At 34.5% G+C, this 16,763-nt stretch overlaps 1 protein-coding gene across 1 annotated transcript in view; it reads left to right on the top strand.

Annotated features, from left to right (window-relative positions):
- Window positions 1-1,733: 1,733 nt before the first annotated feature.
- pot1.L (protection of telomeres 1 L homeolog) overlaps window positions 1,734-16,763 on the top strand; it is a gene marked incomplete at its 5' end in the record, with an annotated part of 32,860 nt that continues 17,830 nt past the window's right edge. The window contains 5 exon segments of the mRNA NM_001090953.1: window positions 1,734-1,959; window positions 2,797-2,911; window positions 10,557-10,687; window positions 10,785-11,075; window positions 13,514-13,669. Coding sequence (NP_001084422.1) covers window positions 1,933-1,959; window positions 2,797-2,911; window positions 10,557-10,687; window positions 10,785-11,075; window positions 13,514-13,669 — 720 coding nt within the window.

The following is a 16,763-nucleotide window of genomic DNA, read 5'->3' as shown; positions in this document are numbered from 1 at the left end:
GCTGGCAGAGAAGAGCGCACCAGACATAGGGCAGCCAGGAGAGATAGCCAGGGAGAAGAAATCAACTGCTGCAGGATGGATGGTCGCCGTGTCGCCTTTTCTCAAGAGGACCGGAAGTGGAGTTTCAGTAAGTTATATTTCAATAAAGGCTTTGCAATTTAAAAGTTAAATTTGTGTTTGTGTTTATTTTTCGATGTATACTAACCAATTTTTTTTAAAAAAAATGTTGATGTTACTGGTCCTTTAATGCATGGTTGCTAGGTTAACAATCAGATTGCTGAAATTGCAAACTGGAGAGATGCCAAATAAAAAGATAAATAACTCTAAAACTCACATGTAATAAAAAACAAATTGCAAATTGTCTCAGAGCATTACTCTCTACATCATACTAAAAGTTAACTCAAAGGTGAACAACCCCTTTAAGGCCTTGGCTATGTCTGTTTGACATTTTCAGTGACTTTACATTTAGGGAGTTATTTATCAAAGGCTGAATATTAGAGTTTTTTAGAACTCGAATGGTTTCTAATTTAAGAAAAAACGCTAATCAGCAAGTTTGGGGTTAACAACCCGAAAAATCGAATTCATTGAGTTTTTGTTGAAAAATAACTCAAATCACTCGAATTGATCAAGTTTTCAAGCAAAACCTTACAAAAAAAAAAAAAACTTGATATCATGAAGGCTATTAACATCTTCAAGTGGTTGAAGGGACCTCTGCTATTGACTCCTACATGACCTCGACAGCTTTTAGAAGGTGTATTTTTGGATTCAAGCTATTTCCAGGGTCAGAGAAAAATTCTGATTTTTTTTCTACCTGAAAAATCGATTTTTGACTCAAAAAAAACCCTCTACTTTTTCGTGGAAAACGCAACTGGAACCTTGGGACAACTCGTCATTGGGGCCACATATGGTCCTTATCATCAATTTCCAGTTGAATTTCATATCCATATAAATCAGTTCATAGTAGTAACCTAAGGGCAGATTTATCAAGGGTTGAATTTTGAATTTCGATTTTTTTGTCCGGTTGAATAGTCCGTATTCGTTCGAATAATTTGAATCGTATGAATTGAAATGAAGTAAAAGCGCATTCGATCAAATTCGGATCTAAGTTTTTCCCAAAAAACCTTCGTCCACCATTTGACTCCAAATAGGTTCTAAGAGGTCGACCATAGGTTAAAACAGCAATTTGGCAGGTTTTAAAAGACTAATGGTCGAAGTCAAATTTTTAAAGAGACAGTAAATTTCGATATTCCAATTTTTTTTCAAAAAATTTGGACTGTGCCCTACTCAGAAGTTCACAAGGAAAATAGCTCGAAATTGAAATTTTCACTTTTGATAAATCTACTATAATATATTTATTTTTGTATCAGTGACCTTATAAATAGAACAGTACCAGTTTATAACTGTTTTGCTAAAAGTTGCAGTGGCAAATGATAGCCTTCTCAGAACTGACAGTTGATAAATGCTGAAGCTGTCCGTTGTTAGGACCCACAAAGTACTAAAAAAAAAGACTTTTTTTTCTCTAACAAAAGCAAGACGTGCGAGCAGAGGAAAGAGACTGATTTGACCGATGACCGCATGCGAGGCGCTTCTATTGGCGTTACGCAGTCTCTGCTGGGCGCTCTTTCAATGCTACTAAGTGATGCGTCACTGTGCTTACGTATAGTCGTGACGCCAGTCTCGCGTGATGAGACTTGCAGAGTGGGGATTTTAAGGAGAGGAAGAAGCTTGTATTAGCAGCTTTGCAGAAAGTGTAGTAGTCTTAGACTGCAGGCTGTGTTAGGGAAAGCTGGAGTGTCGCGCCTCTAGAAGTCTGCAGCAGGGGGCCTGTAGTTCTAATAAGTGCTGCTCAGCCGGCTCTACTTGGAAAGCTATTCACACTACTTTTTCAGAGTAACCTTCATATTTTTTTTTTAGGTTTTTATTAAGTCTATTATGGCAGCTGCACGTGCAGGAGCTAGAGTAAGTGCTTCTTTTCTTATGAAATGTATGCCTGGCAGAAGAGAAGTTTAGCTATTTGAATAGATAGCCACTTCGTTTGGAAAAAGGCATTTATTTGTAAAATTGAAGGACATTCATGTAAAACGGAAAGCACAGCAACTAAACGAAAGAAGGAAATGCAGAGTTATACCAATGTTTTATTTTGCATTAGTTTTATGATACAAAGTCAATAAATATATATAAATATATAAATTTGTAGAAGGAAAGCTGTTGCACGCAAGGGACTCTATCTGGAGGTAAAAAAAAAATTGTGTGGCTATAAATGTGTGGGATAAATCAGATGTATGTATCTTGATAAAGCCCTAACTGAGGGTAGAAACGTCGATCTAAAAATAATTAATTTTTTTACCTCCAGATAGAGTCCCTTGCGACACCAGAATTTTTGCTCTGTGTACATTGTACCATATTTTCTGGCTCTTGCACCCAGGCATAATATAACTACTATATGAGTAGTGCTGGCATATATATATATCTATATATATATATATATATATTTTGGGTGAGTTTTTATTTATTAAAATCTAAACACATTTTGATAAATCTGACCCTCAAAGCAGTGTAGAATCAGGTCTTCAGACAAGAAGAATAAAGAAGATTGTGGAAGGGTAGAACATTCCATAGGGTGAGAACTGCATCAGACTGTGCTTGCAGTCCTCTGTTGTTTTGTCTGCTCAGGACTACTTGAACTGTGATCATTGTTTGGTTTGTTTAGTTGCCCCAGAAATACATTACTACATGTTCTTATTAACAGCTTTAATCTTGTCACCCATTTAGCATTGCGTTTTTTTTTTTTTTCAGGTATCTTTGCAAAAGTATACTTATACTCCCATTGATCAGCTAAAAGAAGGCAAAGTGTTTAATGTGTACGGTGTTGTAATTTTTTTCAAGCCTCCTTATAGAAGCAAAGGAACCGGTATGTATTGCTGTTACAAATTAATATTAAATCTGATATTATTCTAGAAACTAGTGTGACAACATTAAGGGGCAGATTTATTAAAGGTCGAGTTGTTTTTTTTTTCACAAAAAAATTGAGTTTTCAAGGTATTTTTGAGTCAAAACTCTGATTTTTGGTTTTAAAAAACTCTTCTTTTTACAAAAAAAAACTTGAAAAATGTGATTTATTATAAGCCAAAGCTGGAAATAGCTTGAATCCGAAAATACCCCATCTACAACCTGTCGAGGTCATGTAGAAGTCAATCGCAGAGGTCCCTTGAACCATTTGAAGATGTTAATAGCCTTCATGATGTTCAAGTTTTTTTCAGTGGGTATCAATTGAAAACTCTATCAATTCTGGTGGTTTGAGTTTTTTTCCCACAAAACTCAATCAATTAGAGCTTTTCACTAGGGATGCACCGAATCCAATTTTTTGTATTCGTCAGAACCCCCGAATCCTTTGCGAAAGATTTGGCCGAATACCGATCCGAATCCTAATTTGCATAGGTTAATTAGGGATGGGAAGGGGAAAACATTTTTTTACTTCCTTGTTTTGTGACAAAAAGTCACGCGATTTACCTTCCCACCCCTTTAATTTACATAAGCAAATTCGGATTCGGTCTGGCAGAAGGATTCAGCCGAATCCTGCTGAAAAAGGCCGAATCCTGGCCAAATCCCGAACCGAATCCTGGATTTGGTGCATCCCTACTTTTCACCTCGACTACACTGATTTGAGTTTATTCTTATATTAGAGACCATTCGAGTTGTGAGTTCATTAGAGGTCTAAAAAAGCTCACATAGCTCTAAAATTCGACCTTTGATAAATAACCCCTCATGGTCCTATATTATGGTTAGTGTTTTTTATGTTTACTTTACTAAATATTTTCAAATCTACGTTTATAAAAATTAGCACTACATTGACAACTAGTACAGAAAAATGCAACTATGTATTCAGGCCAATACTATTTCAGTGCAACATTTAGTAAGGCAAGAGTAATCTCACTCATATTCCCAAGAAAGGTCAAGAAGTGTTAAGGACTGCAATAAATTGAAACGTAACATTTATTCAGTTATAAAAAAAAAAAAAAGCATCAAGCATGCACAAGGAAGGCGCATGGACTGACATTTGAAAGTGGTGAATTTGCATTCAGTACCAATTTCATAATTGAGCTGAACAATGAACTAGAAACATGTCCCACAAGCTCTGTTATCTCGGTACATATAAAAGAGTAAGAAGCAAGAATTAAGTGGCTACACTGAATTTATATATAAAAGTAGATCAAGAAACATAATCAAATTTGTGTTGACCGCTATATTGACCTTAACATAGTCACTATAAATGCTTGTTCATTCATGTATGAGCATGGCTAGAAATACTTAACATTCACTTAAACACAAATCTTTTTCACAAAATTCATAATTTCTTCATATTATCAGCAAACATCATGGAACTCGGATGATACTAATCACATAGTTCTCTCTCCACGTTCCATAATCCGGTATAGAGTGCGCATATACCTGTATAGCCTGGAGCATGTTTGTAAATGATTTGCTCATTAGTACATAATATATGTCTTGTTAGTCTGACATCAGTGATAGGAAGGGTTAATAAGAAATAAGATAATTGAATACATTGAAAATCACAACTTTTAGTTTGTGTCAGCATGATTTTATGTGTTATAGATGCCAGACTAATTTAATTGCCATTTTAAATGGGCAGGAACCTAGACTTTGTGATGTTAGTGGCTGTGAACTGATTCACATACATCCATGTATACTGTGGTACCTACTAAGGAAAAAAAAAGAGCTTGCTTTAAATCCAAATAACACATCAAAACTATTCGTATATACACAGACGGCCTTTGTTCTTTTAGCTGATAAACTTCAACTCTCAGCCTCAACAATTTCAAAATACAGTGCACCAAAGTAAGTACACAGATAACAAATATCATTTATATTTTGTAGTCCATGGAAAAATTAAGTGCACCCCTGCATTTATCACCAGCTCACATGTCTAAAATTAGAATCAGGTGCAGATGATTAGAAAACTGTTCGAGCATCTTAGCAGAACCTGTACTATTTAAACCTCAGACATTTTTTTGGTACACTTTGTTGTTAAAGTATGTGGTCTGACCATGACTAAATTTAAGGAGTTTTCTCCTTTGGCAAAAAAGGTAATAGATGCCAGTCCAAGTGGGAGTAAATAAGATTCCACTGTCTAGACTCTAGAAGATCTACAAGTGGAGAAATTTCAAACAACTGCCACCTTGCACAGGCCAGACTGTCCCTGCAAGATCAGCCCTAGATCAGTACGCAAGATGCTGAAAGAGGTCAAAGTTCCCTGGAACTTCATGATTGGACCTAAGGATGTCTCGCAACTTAAAAGTACATGAGTCTACCATTAGAAAAATGCTGTACAAATTAGATCTACATGGTATTTGATAATAGTACCAGAAGATGTTTGGAAAAACCCAAAACCAGCTTTTCACCAGAAGAACCTTATATATTCTGAGGTTGTGGAAATGTTATGGTGGGCTTTGCAGTATCTGTGGCTGGGCTGCTCACTATCATAAAATCCACTGAAGAAAAAGGGTCTGGGTGAAAAAAAATCCAATTTAAGAAATTTTAAAAAATACACATCTTAATGTATGTATGTATATTTTTATTTGTAAAGCACTCCTTGAGGGCAAAGCACTGTACAACAAAACCATAAATTAGTAGTAACAAACAAGGGGTCTTTGGAATAAAAAGTAACAATAAGTGCATTATTAGAAATACAATTCACATAAATATAAAAAATATAATTACAATACAGATTAAGTGCTCCGTGTCAAGGAAACAAAAGGCTAGAGGACCCTACCCCGTAGGGCTTACAGTCTAAATGGGAGGGTAACATACAGACACAATTCAGAGGGGTATTAAGGTGCTGTGGGTTACAGTTTGTTACACCGTTATATAAGTGCCAGTTCAGGTGTTATCCAGGTGCTCCCAGTGTTTTAAAAACATGTTGGTTTTCTGCTATATGCTGCTTTTATCTCATGACAATTTTTTTTTTTTTTGCATGATTGGGTTTTCTTAATTAAAAGCTTGCCAGGGTTTAGAATAGGAGCATTTCATTTTCCAAAAACATTGTCGAAACCAAAAAAAACAACACATCCACCAGGGAGAAAAAACTCAAGGATCAAATGGTAATAGATATACCCCATGCTTTTGTATTTGATTAGTAGATGGCCAATAACTGTGGTTAGATATTGAATTAGATTTAGAAATGAGTGATTTTTTTTTTTTTAGAAAAAAGCTTTCCACTTAGGTGATTTTGTATTAAATATTTTATACATCTTATAATTACTTAGTTAATATGCGTTGAACAAAAGATTTCCAACATGGTATCTGCCAGCAACTGTGATGTATAGTAGGAAAAGCCAGAAAAAAATTAAGGGCATTGCTCCTCTCCATGTTAATACATTTACTGATATGCATACTTAATTATGTATAGAAATATACACACACCAGTAAGCAAACACAATTATATACAACATTTAGGGGCATATTTATCAAGGGTCGAATTTGAAAAACTTTGAAATTCGAATTCAAAAAGACGAACCAAAATTAAATCAGGTTTTTTTTGGCCGAATTAGTAAGTTTTCGATCGAATAGGTCCGTATTCAGCTGAATTCAAATCATACGAATTGAATTAATAGCGCATTCGATATCATCTGAATCGGTTTTTCTCAAAAAAAAAAAAAAACCTTTGATTGTTCAAAGTCCACCAATTGACTCCAAATAGGTTCTAGGAGGTCCCACATATGCTAAAACAGCAATTCAGCAGGTTATAGATGACGAGTGGTCAAAGTCGAATTTTTACACGACAGTACAGTACATGATATATTTCGATATTCGAATTTTCTATTTTTTTTTTCTAATCGAATTTGGATTATTCCCTAGCTGAAGTACACAAAAATTATCTTGAAATTCAAATTTTTTTCATTCTGCCCCTTATTGTAGCCCCGGGGAAAGTTGCATTCCTTGAGTGTAAAGGGGCCAGCTGCATGTCCCTTATCCTAAAATATGTCTATTGTGAGTTACCATGTCCCCTCCAAAGCAACTCTTCAATAAAACAAAAACAGTCTTTTTCCTAGTTTAATTGTTCATTCCTTTTACCAGTTAAATTGCATTTCACTGTACCCCTTTCCAGCTCATTGATATTCTTCCAAAGGACTGATGTCCAAACCTGTGCTGCATATTCAGAGTAAGGTCTTCGCAGGGATCTCTAAAGAGGCAATATTATGCTTTCATCCCTTGTGTCAATACCTATAAGTACTTTATGAGATGTAATAAATTGTGTTCTACGCACTAATCCCCTAATCCTTCTCAATTTAGGAGTCCCCCCCCAACATGATTTAATTCTTGTGATTTTTATCCAACAAATGTTGAATTTCATTTGCAAGTTTGCATCTTATTTCACACATCTATTCAAATCTTTTTGCAACATAGAAACATCCTGCATAAAAACCTATAGGTCTGCACAATTTTTAGTGTAAAATGCAAAAACAGAGACAATGCTTTCAATGCAAACTTCAAGGTCATTTAACAGCAAAGGACCAAGGACAAACCCCCTAACAACTAGGGGATCATAACCACTGCAACACCAAGATCTAGCTTTTCCCCATTACAGAAGTCAATTAAATTTGTCTGCCAATATCTACTGTGCATAAAACCATGCTAGCACATACTCTGTATTGTGTTTTGAAAGTATTTCAATTTTTAATCCCAGTTTACCTACTCCAAAGCTTCCCTGGTAGAGATACCAAACTAACAACCCTAAAGTTTTTAGACTGAGGATGACATTCTATTTAGTACTGTATAATGGCCTCAACATTAGTAATAGCATAATGCCAGACATGATAGAAAGGTGCAAAGTTAGCATTTGTATTCTTTTTACAAGAGGTAGCGATACTTACCACTCATAAAAGATTACCAATGTTTTTAATATTACCGTAACAACTTTTCCAAACTGGAACAAATAGTTCAAGAAGAGAAACTACGTCTCAGAATACTTTCTCCCTATATGAAATCCATATTAGGAATCATTCAGATGGGCATTAGCAAATCCATTTGTTTGACGGCTCATCTCTATCAGATTTTACAAAAAAACAAACGTTTAATAATTTAATTTTAAATCATTGCTTGTTTTAGATTAAAAAAATCATCCAACTTAAAACCAGCTCAGACGCCACAAAAGGCAATGGGAAGTGTTTCTTTAGAATTCAAGCAAGTTAATATTTGAGGAATTGAAAATCATATTTTCTTTTCCTGCAATTTAACACAATCATATTTACTGTTTCACAATTTTTGGTGATTACATTTTTTCACCAAAAATCTCAGTCTGCTACAAAAACAGAATCTTGAGAGAGAGCTAATTTTTCAGCAGGATAGTGATTCCAAATCTGTAACACTGTAGCGTTATGAAAATAAATCATGGAAGGATGGAAAGAAGATGGTAATGGAAGAATAAAGGATTTTATGTATTAATAAAACAGTGTTCCTATCCACAATTTATTATTTTAGCATAGGGATCATTGAAAGTACAGTACACGTTGACCAGTACTGATAATTAAATTTTTATAAGTTACTGCCAGCTAAATTGTAACAAGTAAACTCCTTACTTCCACAGTGGTGAAAATAACACTTATTTATTAGGTGCTGATGAAATTATATAGATACGGTCACGAGATGCATTGAAGAATTGCCTATCCCTCCAGTTTTCACAAGCTGGTGTTTGTGATTGAACTCTTGTTTGTGCAGTAAAAGGTTTGTCTTGTTTGTGCAGTAATAGGCAGATCCTTTTCATGCAGTAATAGGCAGATCCTTTTCGTGCCTGTTACTACTCACATGGGCGGTATTAGTGTTTTCTCCTCCAGATGATAAAATGCATGTGTGTGTGACGTTATATTACCTGCATAATTTGGATTCTGAATGACGTTTCAACTAGGAAGATATCTGCTTCTATAGTCTTTATTAAATGATATTAATTTAAGCATTCTCAGCAACTTTACTGCAGGTATTTACACTAAAATATTTCAGTACAAAACTGAATTTTTATATTGCGCCTGAATGTAAAATCCCACATTATCATCCTTAGGTTTGATGGAAGGTTTCTACAAAATCTTACTGGTTACAGCCTGAGAAATTTGTAGCGTAAATAAAGCCTGAAAGCAACTTCAGCCATGTGAGCTACCCTGAAATAACCTGTGATTTATGGCGGGTAATGAGAATTAAATATAAGTGAACATCCAAAGAAGTCTGTTCATCTAGTACAAGATCCGATGTATATCCTAATTCGACAGATGCTAATGCATACGGTTTATATTATGTTCCCAAAAGAATTTAATCTGAAGTTTTGCTTAGTTAGTTCCTTCATTCAACCATTTTACATAAAATGAAGAGTAATTAAGTAGCATTAAAGAATATTCCATGCTTTCCCTTGAAGCTAGGAAATAATGAGAGCTCTGCTGGAATATTAATAAATGATTGTTAAAATTCTGATTAACTGCAAAAATTATAGATAGCATGAAAAATAGAGGGCACATGTTTTAAAGGGTTAATACTGCTTAAAGTTTACTTTTAGCATGGTACAGAATCTTAATACAAAATCTAATTTGTCAGTTATTCTTTATTTTTAAATTATTTACTTTTTTTGTTCTACAGCTCTGAGGCTTGGAATTGAAACTGTTGTCTGATTGCTCGGATAGTGTACTGGAAAAAAAGATACCAGTGTAGAAAAACATAAAAATATTTTTGTAATGAGTTACTTACTTTCTATACTCTGCTATGTACATGAAGTTGTGCAATAATACAAAAAAAATAATTGTTGTACCTTTGAGCATATTTACTTTGCGAAGAGTGCTTTATTGGAATGTCTCCTGCATGTCTGATCACTAGGGGCCAAATATCCTAGCAACAATAGGGCAGTTTTGACATCAAAATGAAATGTGAATTGAGAGGGCCTGAGAAGAAATATAAGTAAAAAAAATTAAGAATAGCAATAAAAGTAAAGCCTCATCTGTTTATTGGATTCTTGGACCATCGACCCCTGACAACCAAACTGCATGCTCAAATTCGATTGGGATGGCTGATAACTCAAAATACATAGGAAAAATCATAAAGACCAATTGTTTCGGTAAAGTACAGTTGGTTAAAAACCATTACATCTTATTCAAAAGTCCATCTGTGATGACTATCTCTGCATCAGAGATAGATGCAAGTGAACACAAATGTAAATGGTGAGGTTCTTTTCTGTGCTACTAGTTTATGGCTTACTTGTGATGTCAATTTTGAGAGCAGGCAGTTTAACATGCAGGAGCAACATGCACATATTCTGCATTCAAATACTGCAAATAGTCTACACTGTGCAGCTAGCATCTTATTTGAGCTGGCTTAATGAGTCGCTTAATTATTAACCAGTGTCATCTGCCATAAAGCCTCCATTTCTGTTTAGAAAATAATATACATTTATTTCATAATAATTAATAATTTTTATCAATTCATAATTCAGTAGTTTCACTGTACAGGTACAGTTCCATGATATATAGAATTGTGGTTACCTGTTGTTTTTCCTATTACAGATCATTGCTTACTTGTCACAATTATGGATCAATCAGAGGCCAAGCTGAAGTGTATGCTTTTTAGTGAAAATCAAGAAACTCTGCCCATTGTTTACAAAGTTGGGGAAATAGTCAGATTTCATAGAGTAAAGGTATATACATAAACTCTTCTCTTAAATTATCTACTAACATTAACTACAGAGATTAGTTAATAAAAAGTATTTATATGTTTTTAATAATTGTTTTTAGATTCAGAAGTTCAATGATGAAATTCAAGGAATTAATAGTGGTGGCTTTTCTGCCTTAGTATTTGATGGCATTGTTGGTTCACCAGTATCTCCAAGGTCTACCAGTAAATGTTACAACTTTCATCCAGATGACGAAAGATTTGTAGAGGTACTACGGCAGTGGGCATCGAATCACCTGAAAGTTTCTGCACCACAGATAAAAATTTCAGATGTTGAGTCTGTTCAGTTTTTTGACTTACTTTGCCAGCTTGTTGGAAAAGCAGAAGTTGACAATTCTTCCTACCTTATTAAGGTAAGAGTATTATTTAAATAATGGTGTCATGGTATTATATGTGGTACTTAATTTAACATTGTATAAATAGCTTGGTTCATTCTCACAGTAAAGGATTATGACTTTATATATTATGGAATACATGTAACTGTGATCATCTATCTCATTAAGATGAGGACTTAATATTAACTGTTTTCGGTTTTAAATATTAATCTTAGTCAAGACTTCTGTCATTTGCCATTGAGTTCCACCCCTTTGTAAAAGTAACATTGGGCAGTCAAGTACGTATGTTCTTTGTGAGCCAAACATTTCTAGAAGAAGTATTGTAAATCGAGCATGACCTCTGAATGATGTATATACTGTATAAAAAATGCACTGTGAATTTATACAGATTAATCCAACAACTTCATACTCTTGTTTTTTTTTTTTTTTTTATTGGTTACATAATGCTGAAAAATACACAGAAGAAAATGGTGATATTGAATTATGTTGTCTACCATTCGGATTTATATGCACTCAGATACCTATGATGATGGGCTTTTCAATTAAATCCAGTTAATACTAACAAAAAGAGAGCCTAGCCAAATTATGTAAAGCCAATTGCCAATGGGGTGATTTGGTCGCCACTAGGAAAAAGCAGTTAAAATGCTGCATATTTTCTGGTGCCCCTTCTCTCTTCCTGTACAGTACGGTCAAAATGCCTGGCATTCACTGATAACTTAACTTACCCATAGTTAATCATTCTGTGTATTCGATCCTGTTCAATCAGTCAATTGTTCTAGTTTGAAACCCCTTGTTTTCCCAGCAGCACAGTATAAATTGATCATCTTTACAGGAAATGCCAAGTACAGCACTTCCTTCTACATTAATCTGATCTAATCTAAGGTCAAATTTTTTGGCCTGTGCTGTCAGAATATACATTTTACTGGAATTTGTCCAAGGGTGGTTTGGATTAAAAACTACATTGTTCAGATTAAAAGGTTTATATATAGAAATATTTTACATAGCAAGGTCACCATTTACAAATATCCTGGTCACTGTATAGGAGGTGTGTGAGAATTAGAAGCACCCACATCTAAGAGCTTCATCAGGAACTAAAAACAAAATTTTCCCCATAAAGTCAGTTGTTTTAAAATAGTACATATTTTTCTACACAGAATACTGTACAGGACTGTTAAAAATACCAACCTTTGAGTAAACGTAACAGTTTCCAGAAATTATGCAATCTACTATGCATTGGAAGTTTAGTATTTCTCATTGCATCTCAAATGAGCATTACCATTTAAAAGCAAAACTACAGGGGAGTTTTTGTTGGATGCTATTGGAATATCAGATTGCAACCTAAAAGTCAGTTGTACTCAAACTATAATGAGAACAATCTAAAAATTGTTTTCAAGCTTTTTCATCTTACAAGACAAGCCTGACGGGAAGGGAACACCACCTGCATTCGACCAGATAAAGTCTGATGCCTGAAAGACTTTTTTTTTTTTTCTCATTAAAACTCATTGATTGTTGGACATTGATGTATGAACCAAACACACCATCAAATTTTATTTGATCCAGTGTACGGTACAGCAGGGGGGGATCAGATTTTGATCCTACAAAAACCCTGCTGCTTTTGCAATTACAGGTGTGTGCAACAAATGTAAGAGTACCATTTCTAATAACCTATCACAAGAAATCATCAGTTAGCATTGGATTGATTGTTGTGGATTGCAAGAACCAGAGCAAATGTTGCAACTTTTCATAGTAATTTTAATACCACCCTCATGATGAATACTATATTCAAATAAAATTCATATTATAAATTCATATTTGGGAAGGAAATCCATTTATTTTTTTTAAATTTTGGGAAGGAAATCAATTTATTTTTTTTAAATTTTACCTTTATTGGAACTCTAAAAATCGTATACAGTCTCTATACAAATGAGCAGTACGCCTTTCCTAATACTCCTTCCCAAAGCATAGTAGGATATGAGTAGACAATCGCAGTGCTGCCCTCCTAGACGAGAGAATATACTGAAGTGCGGAGTGCCACCAACTGTCCTATATAGCCAGGGAAAGCAGCCAGCAGTAAATGGTTTGTTACAGAAAAGAACAACTTTTAAATGCACATTCTTTATATTGACAATGACAACTACTTGTTCATGACATAGATCTCCTTTATTGGAGAAGGAAAGCTGTAATCGCGGGGTGCCAAAATTTTCCACTGCCCGGAGTACTTTTCAGTGAGCACCATGGAGCAATCCTCTTCTTTCGTCCTTTAATGCCTTCTGTCATCATATGCGCAATAGAGTGAAAAGGCCAGTTAGTTCAGCTTTTCACTCTACTGCGCATATGCACTTGCCATGAAGAACGAAGATCATTCTGTGGTGCTTACTTAAAACACTTTTATTGTATTTTGGTTTTTTACTGTATTTTAATTGACCTACCACAAATCAATGTATTTTCTTTTGTAGGTATGGGATGGTACAAAAATTAGTTCTCCTTCCTGGAATGTATTTGTTGAAGAAGCTGCACTTGAAGGAGACCAAGCACTTATCCATCAGCGGCAGAGCCTGATTATAGATGTTCTTGTTTATGATAATCATGTTGAATCGGCAAAATCCCTTAAGGTAAAAAAATTGGTGTCCTGCAGCACAGGATTAGGTTAAATCCTACGCATCTATGTAGGGCTCTGGTTGAGTGCAGGTCACAATGGTGCAGTGCATGGTACTTTGCATCTGTTAACTGCAGCTGATCTCCCTGTCCCCATCATTAGTGGGATAGTTATGCTCAGAATCGGCATAGAAGGCTGGTCAGCTGCATGTGGGCTTATGTATAATACTCAAGAGTACAATCAGTTATAATGAATGCTTAATTGTCTTTTCTGTCACATGATTCATTGAAACTTATTCCAAGATGGTATAAAACCACTCCGCCTTATGCCTTTATATAGTCATGACACTCCTTGGTGACTTATAATATTCTTTTACAATAAGGGGTACATAATTGAATACACAGTCAGTTTATGCACGTTTGTACAATGTGACCAAATGTGCTTCGTGAAGAGAAATATTGAACTGTATTTATTTAAGCAATGTTTTGCGAACCTAAAATTGCCTTATAAATTATAGGATGCGCATCATTACTTTTAAATGTTAAAAATATCCAGTACACTGCAGGGCTTGTGCAAATTAGTTAAGGTGATTCAATTACGTACTTCAATATATTATCCTGAGACTGATGGCTTCATTGATACTTTTAAGAAAACCAGGAAAAGAATGTTGAAAAAAAAGTTGACAGGAGAGTTACTCCAGTCCTCTACAGGTTATAATGCAAGTATAATGCACGTAAAGGCCCCAAATGAAAGTAATTCATACAGAATGTCCTTTAAAGGAGAAGGAAAGCTTCGGAGGCATTTTATTGCCAATAGATTAGCTGCAATAGTGCAAGTTAGAATGCTATCTTTATTCTGTAGAATGTTTTACCATACCTGAGTAAACAGCTCTAGAAGCTCTCTTGTTTGTTTAGGATAGGAGCTGCAGTATTAACGTGGTGTGACATCACTTCCTGCCTGAGTCTCTCCCTGCTCTGGGCTCAGATTACAGTAGAGAAGGGAGGGGGTGGGGAAGATGAGCAAACTGAGCATGCTCTTGCCCAGGGCAATGAGGTTTAAGCTGAAGGCAGGAAGTCTGATACAGAAGCCCATGTGTACACAATAGAAGGAAAGAAATGCAGTGTTTCTTTTGACAGGGGACTCAGAGCAGCACTACTTTGGGGGTTTACTGGTATATTTAGATGGACCTTTCTGATAAGGCTTACTTAGTTTTAACCTTTCCTTCTCCTTTAATAACATGTGGCTGCATCAAAATAAGAACCCATGAATTTATGTGTCATACAAGCCACAACCATGAAATCCTATTGTTTTGTAATATAAAATTTCTCTTAACTCCAAATACACTCATACATTCATGGGTCAAGCTACCTGGGGAAGTGTTCTGATTATCTGACTGACAGCAACAAGTTTGATATAATCAAACACTTCATACACAAATAAGTGCATGCACGGACACTTCCATTTTATTTTAATTAACCCAAGACAAGCTTTAATAATATAATATAAAAAAACAGTTTTTACTTTCTTTTTTTAAACCTAGCATAATAAATGAATTACATGTTTTTTTTTTTTTTATCTAAATTTTAGAATTATTTAAACTTTAGAAAGATCTGCATTAAAAGTAAAACCTGTTTACTTCATGTAATTTCTGTATATAGTATAATTTATTTTTAAAATAGAATCATATTCCCTTTAGGAATTTTAAGATAAAATAACATTTATAGAAAAAGAAATGTTGCTAGTATTTGCTTGCTCACTGCGAACAAGTTAGGCAATACTGCCCCCTTGTGGCACTTTTAGTTTTTTTTATCTAATGCAATTAAGTGGCATTATGTTAATTATCATCTTTTATAATCTACCAATATATTTTTCAGAGCATTTGCAGTTCATAAATAAATACATTTAAAAAGGACAATCTGCACAGTGGATTGACTACAAATCACCAAAAGAATATGAGCGTCCTGTGCTTACAAAGGAAGTCTTTACCAAATAAAACGGCATATGTATTAATTTATCATAAAAACATTATTGCTATGATCATAAGATTTAAATAAAATGCTATTTGTACATTCACAGTGAATGGAGCCTTTGTTCCTAAAGCTCAGAGAGCTGTTGAATAAAAAGCTAAATAACTAAGACACCACAAATTATATAAAAATGAAGACCAATTACAAATTGTCTCAGAATATCACTCTCTACAGCATACTAAAAGTTAACTCAAAGGTGAGCAACTCCTTTAAGCTCCCTCTGGAGTTTCACCAGGGCAATAAGTAGATAGCAGGGACCTCTGCCATTGCCTTATACACAACCACGGCAAGTCTGAGATGGCGGATTTTCGGATTCAGACTTTTTGCTGCATCAGGCTTTAATAATTCTCGAAATATTTATCGAGAATTCGTTCAAATTGAAATTTTTAACACAATTCAAGTTTTGGAGCTAAAACCTGCATGAATCCTAAAAAATTAATCAAAGATGTTTGGCAAGCTAGGCTTGTTTAGTACCCTGGGATGAATACTATGGACAACATGAATGCAAGCTTTGAAGCTTTTTTCAGATATTTGATCAAAACCAAATCCAAACCAAAGTTTAACAAATCTTTGTGTAGTAGTAGTTTGGAGTATAAAGACATTTATCCATTCTGGATTTGGAAGAATATATACTTTTATGGTTTTCTGACATACACATATATTTTATTACTTTACTCGCATAAAATGCATTAAATATGTTTGCTGTGAATTTTTTGTCAAGATGGCAAGTGCACAAAATGTTAACAAATGTCTGGCACAAAATGCAAATTAAGTGCAAAATTCTACAGAAACTTAAAGGGTTACAACAAAATGCACTTTGTAATGTGCTGATTTCATAATTTTTGTATTCAGTCAAATTCTCCACCAACTATTTTAAAAAAAATTCAGCTGTAATATGAATATTAAGTTGTTTTTTTTTTTTTAAGAAAATCCCAAATTATTGCATCATCCACTGCTTTTGTGATGATATAAGTTTAGTTAGGATTCATTCAGCTGAAATAAGGATTTCAACGAATACTGTGAAAAATTCTGAGTTGGCTGTATTTAAAGGAGAACTAAAGCTTAACTAAAGAAGTAGGCTAG

Source organism: Xenopus laevis, chromosome 3L (genome assembly GCF_017654675.1).
Source record: "Xenopus laevis strain J_2021 chromosome 3L, Xenopus_laevis_v10.1, whole genome shotgun sequence".
NCBI classification, from domain to species: Eukaryota; Metazoa; Chordata; class Amphibia; order Anura; family Pipidae; genus Xenopus; species Xenopus laevis.
The sequence above is the reverse complement of the archived record's forward strand: the minus strand, read 5'-3'. Positions and strand labels throughout refer to the sequence as shown.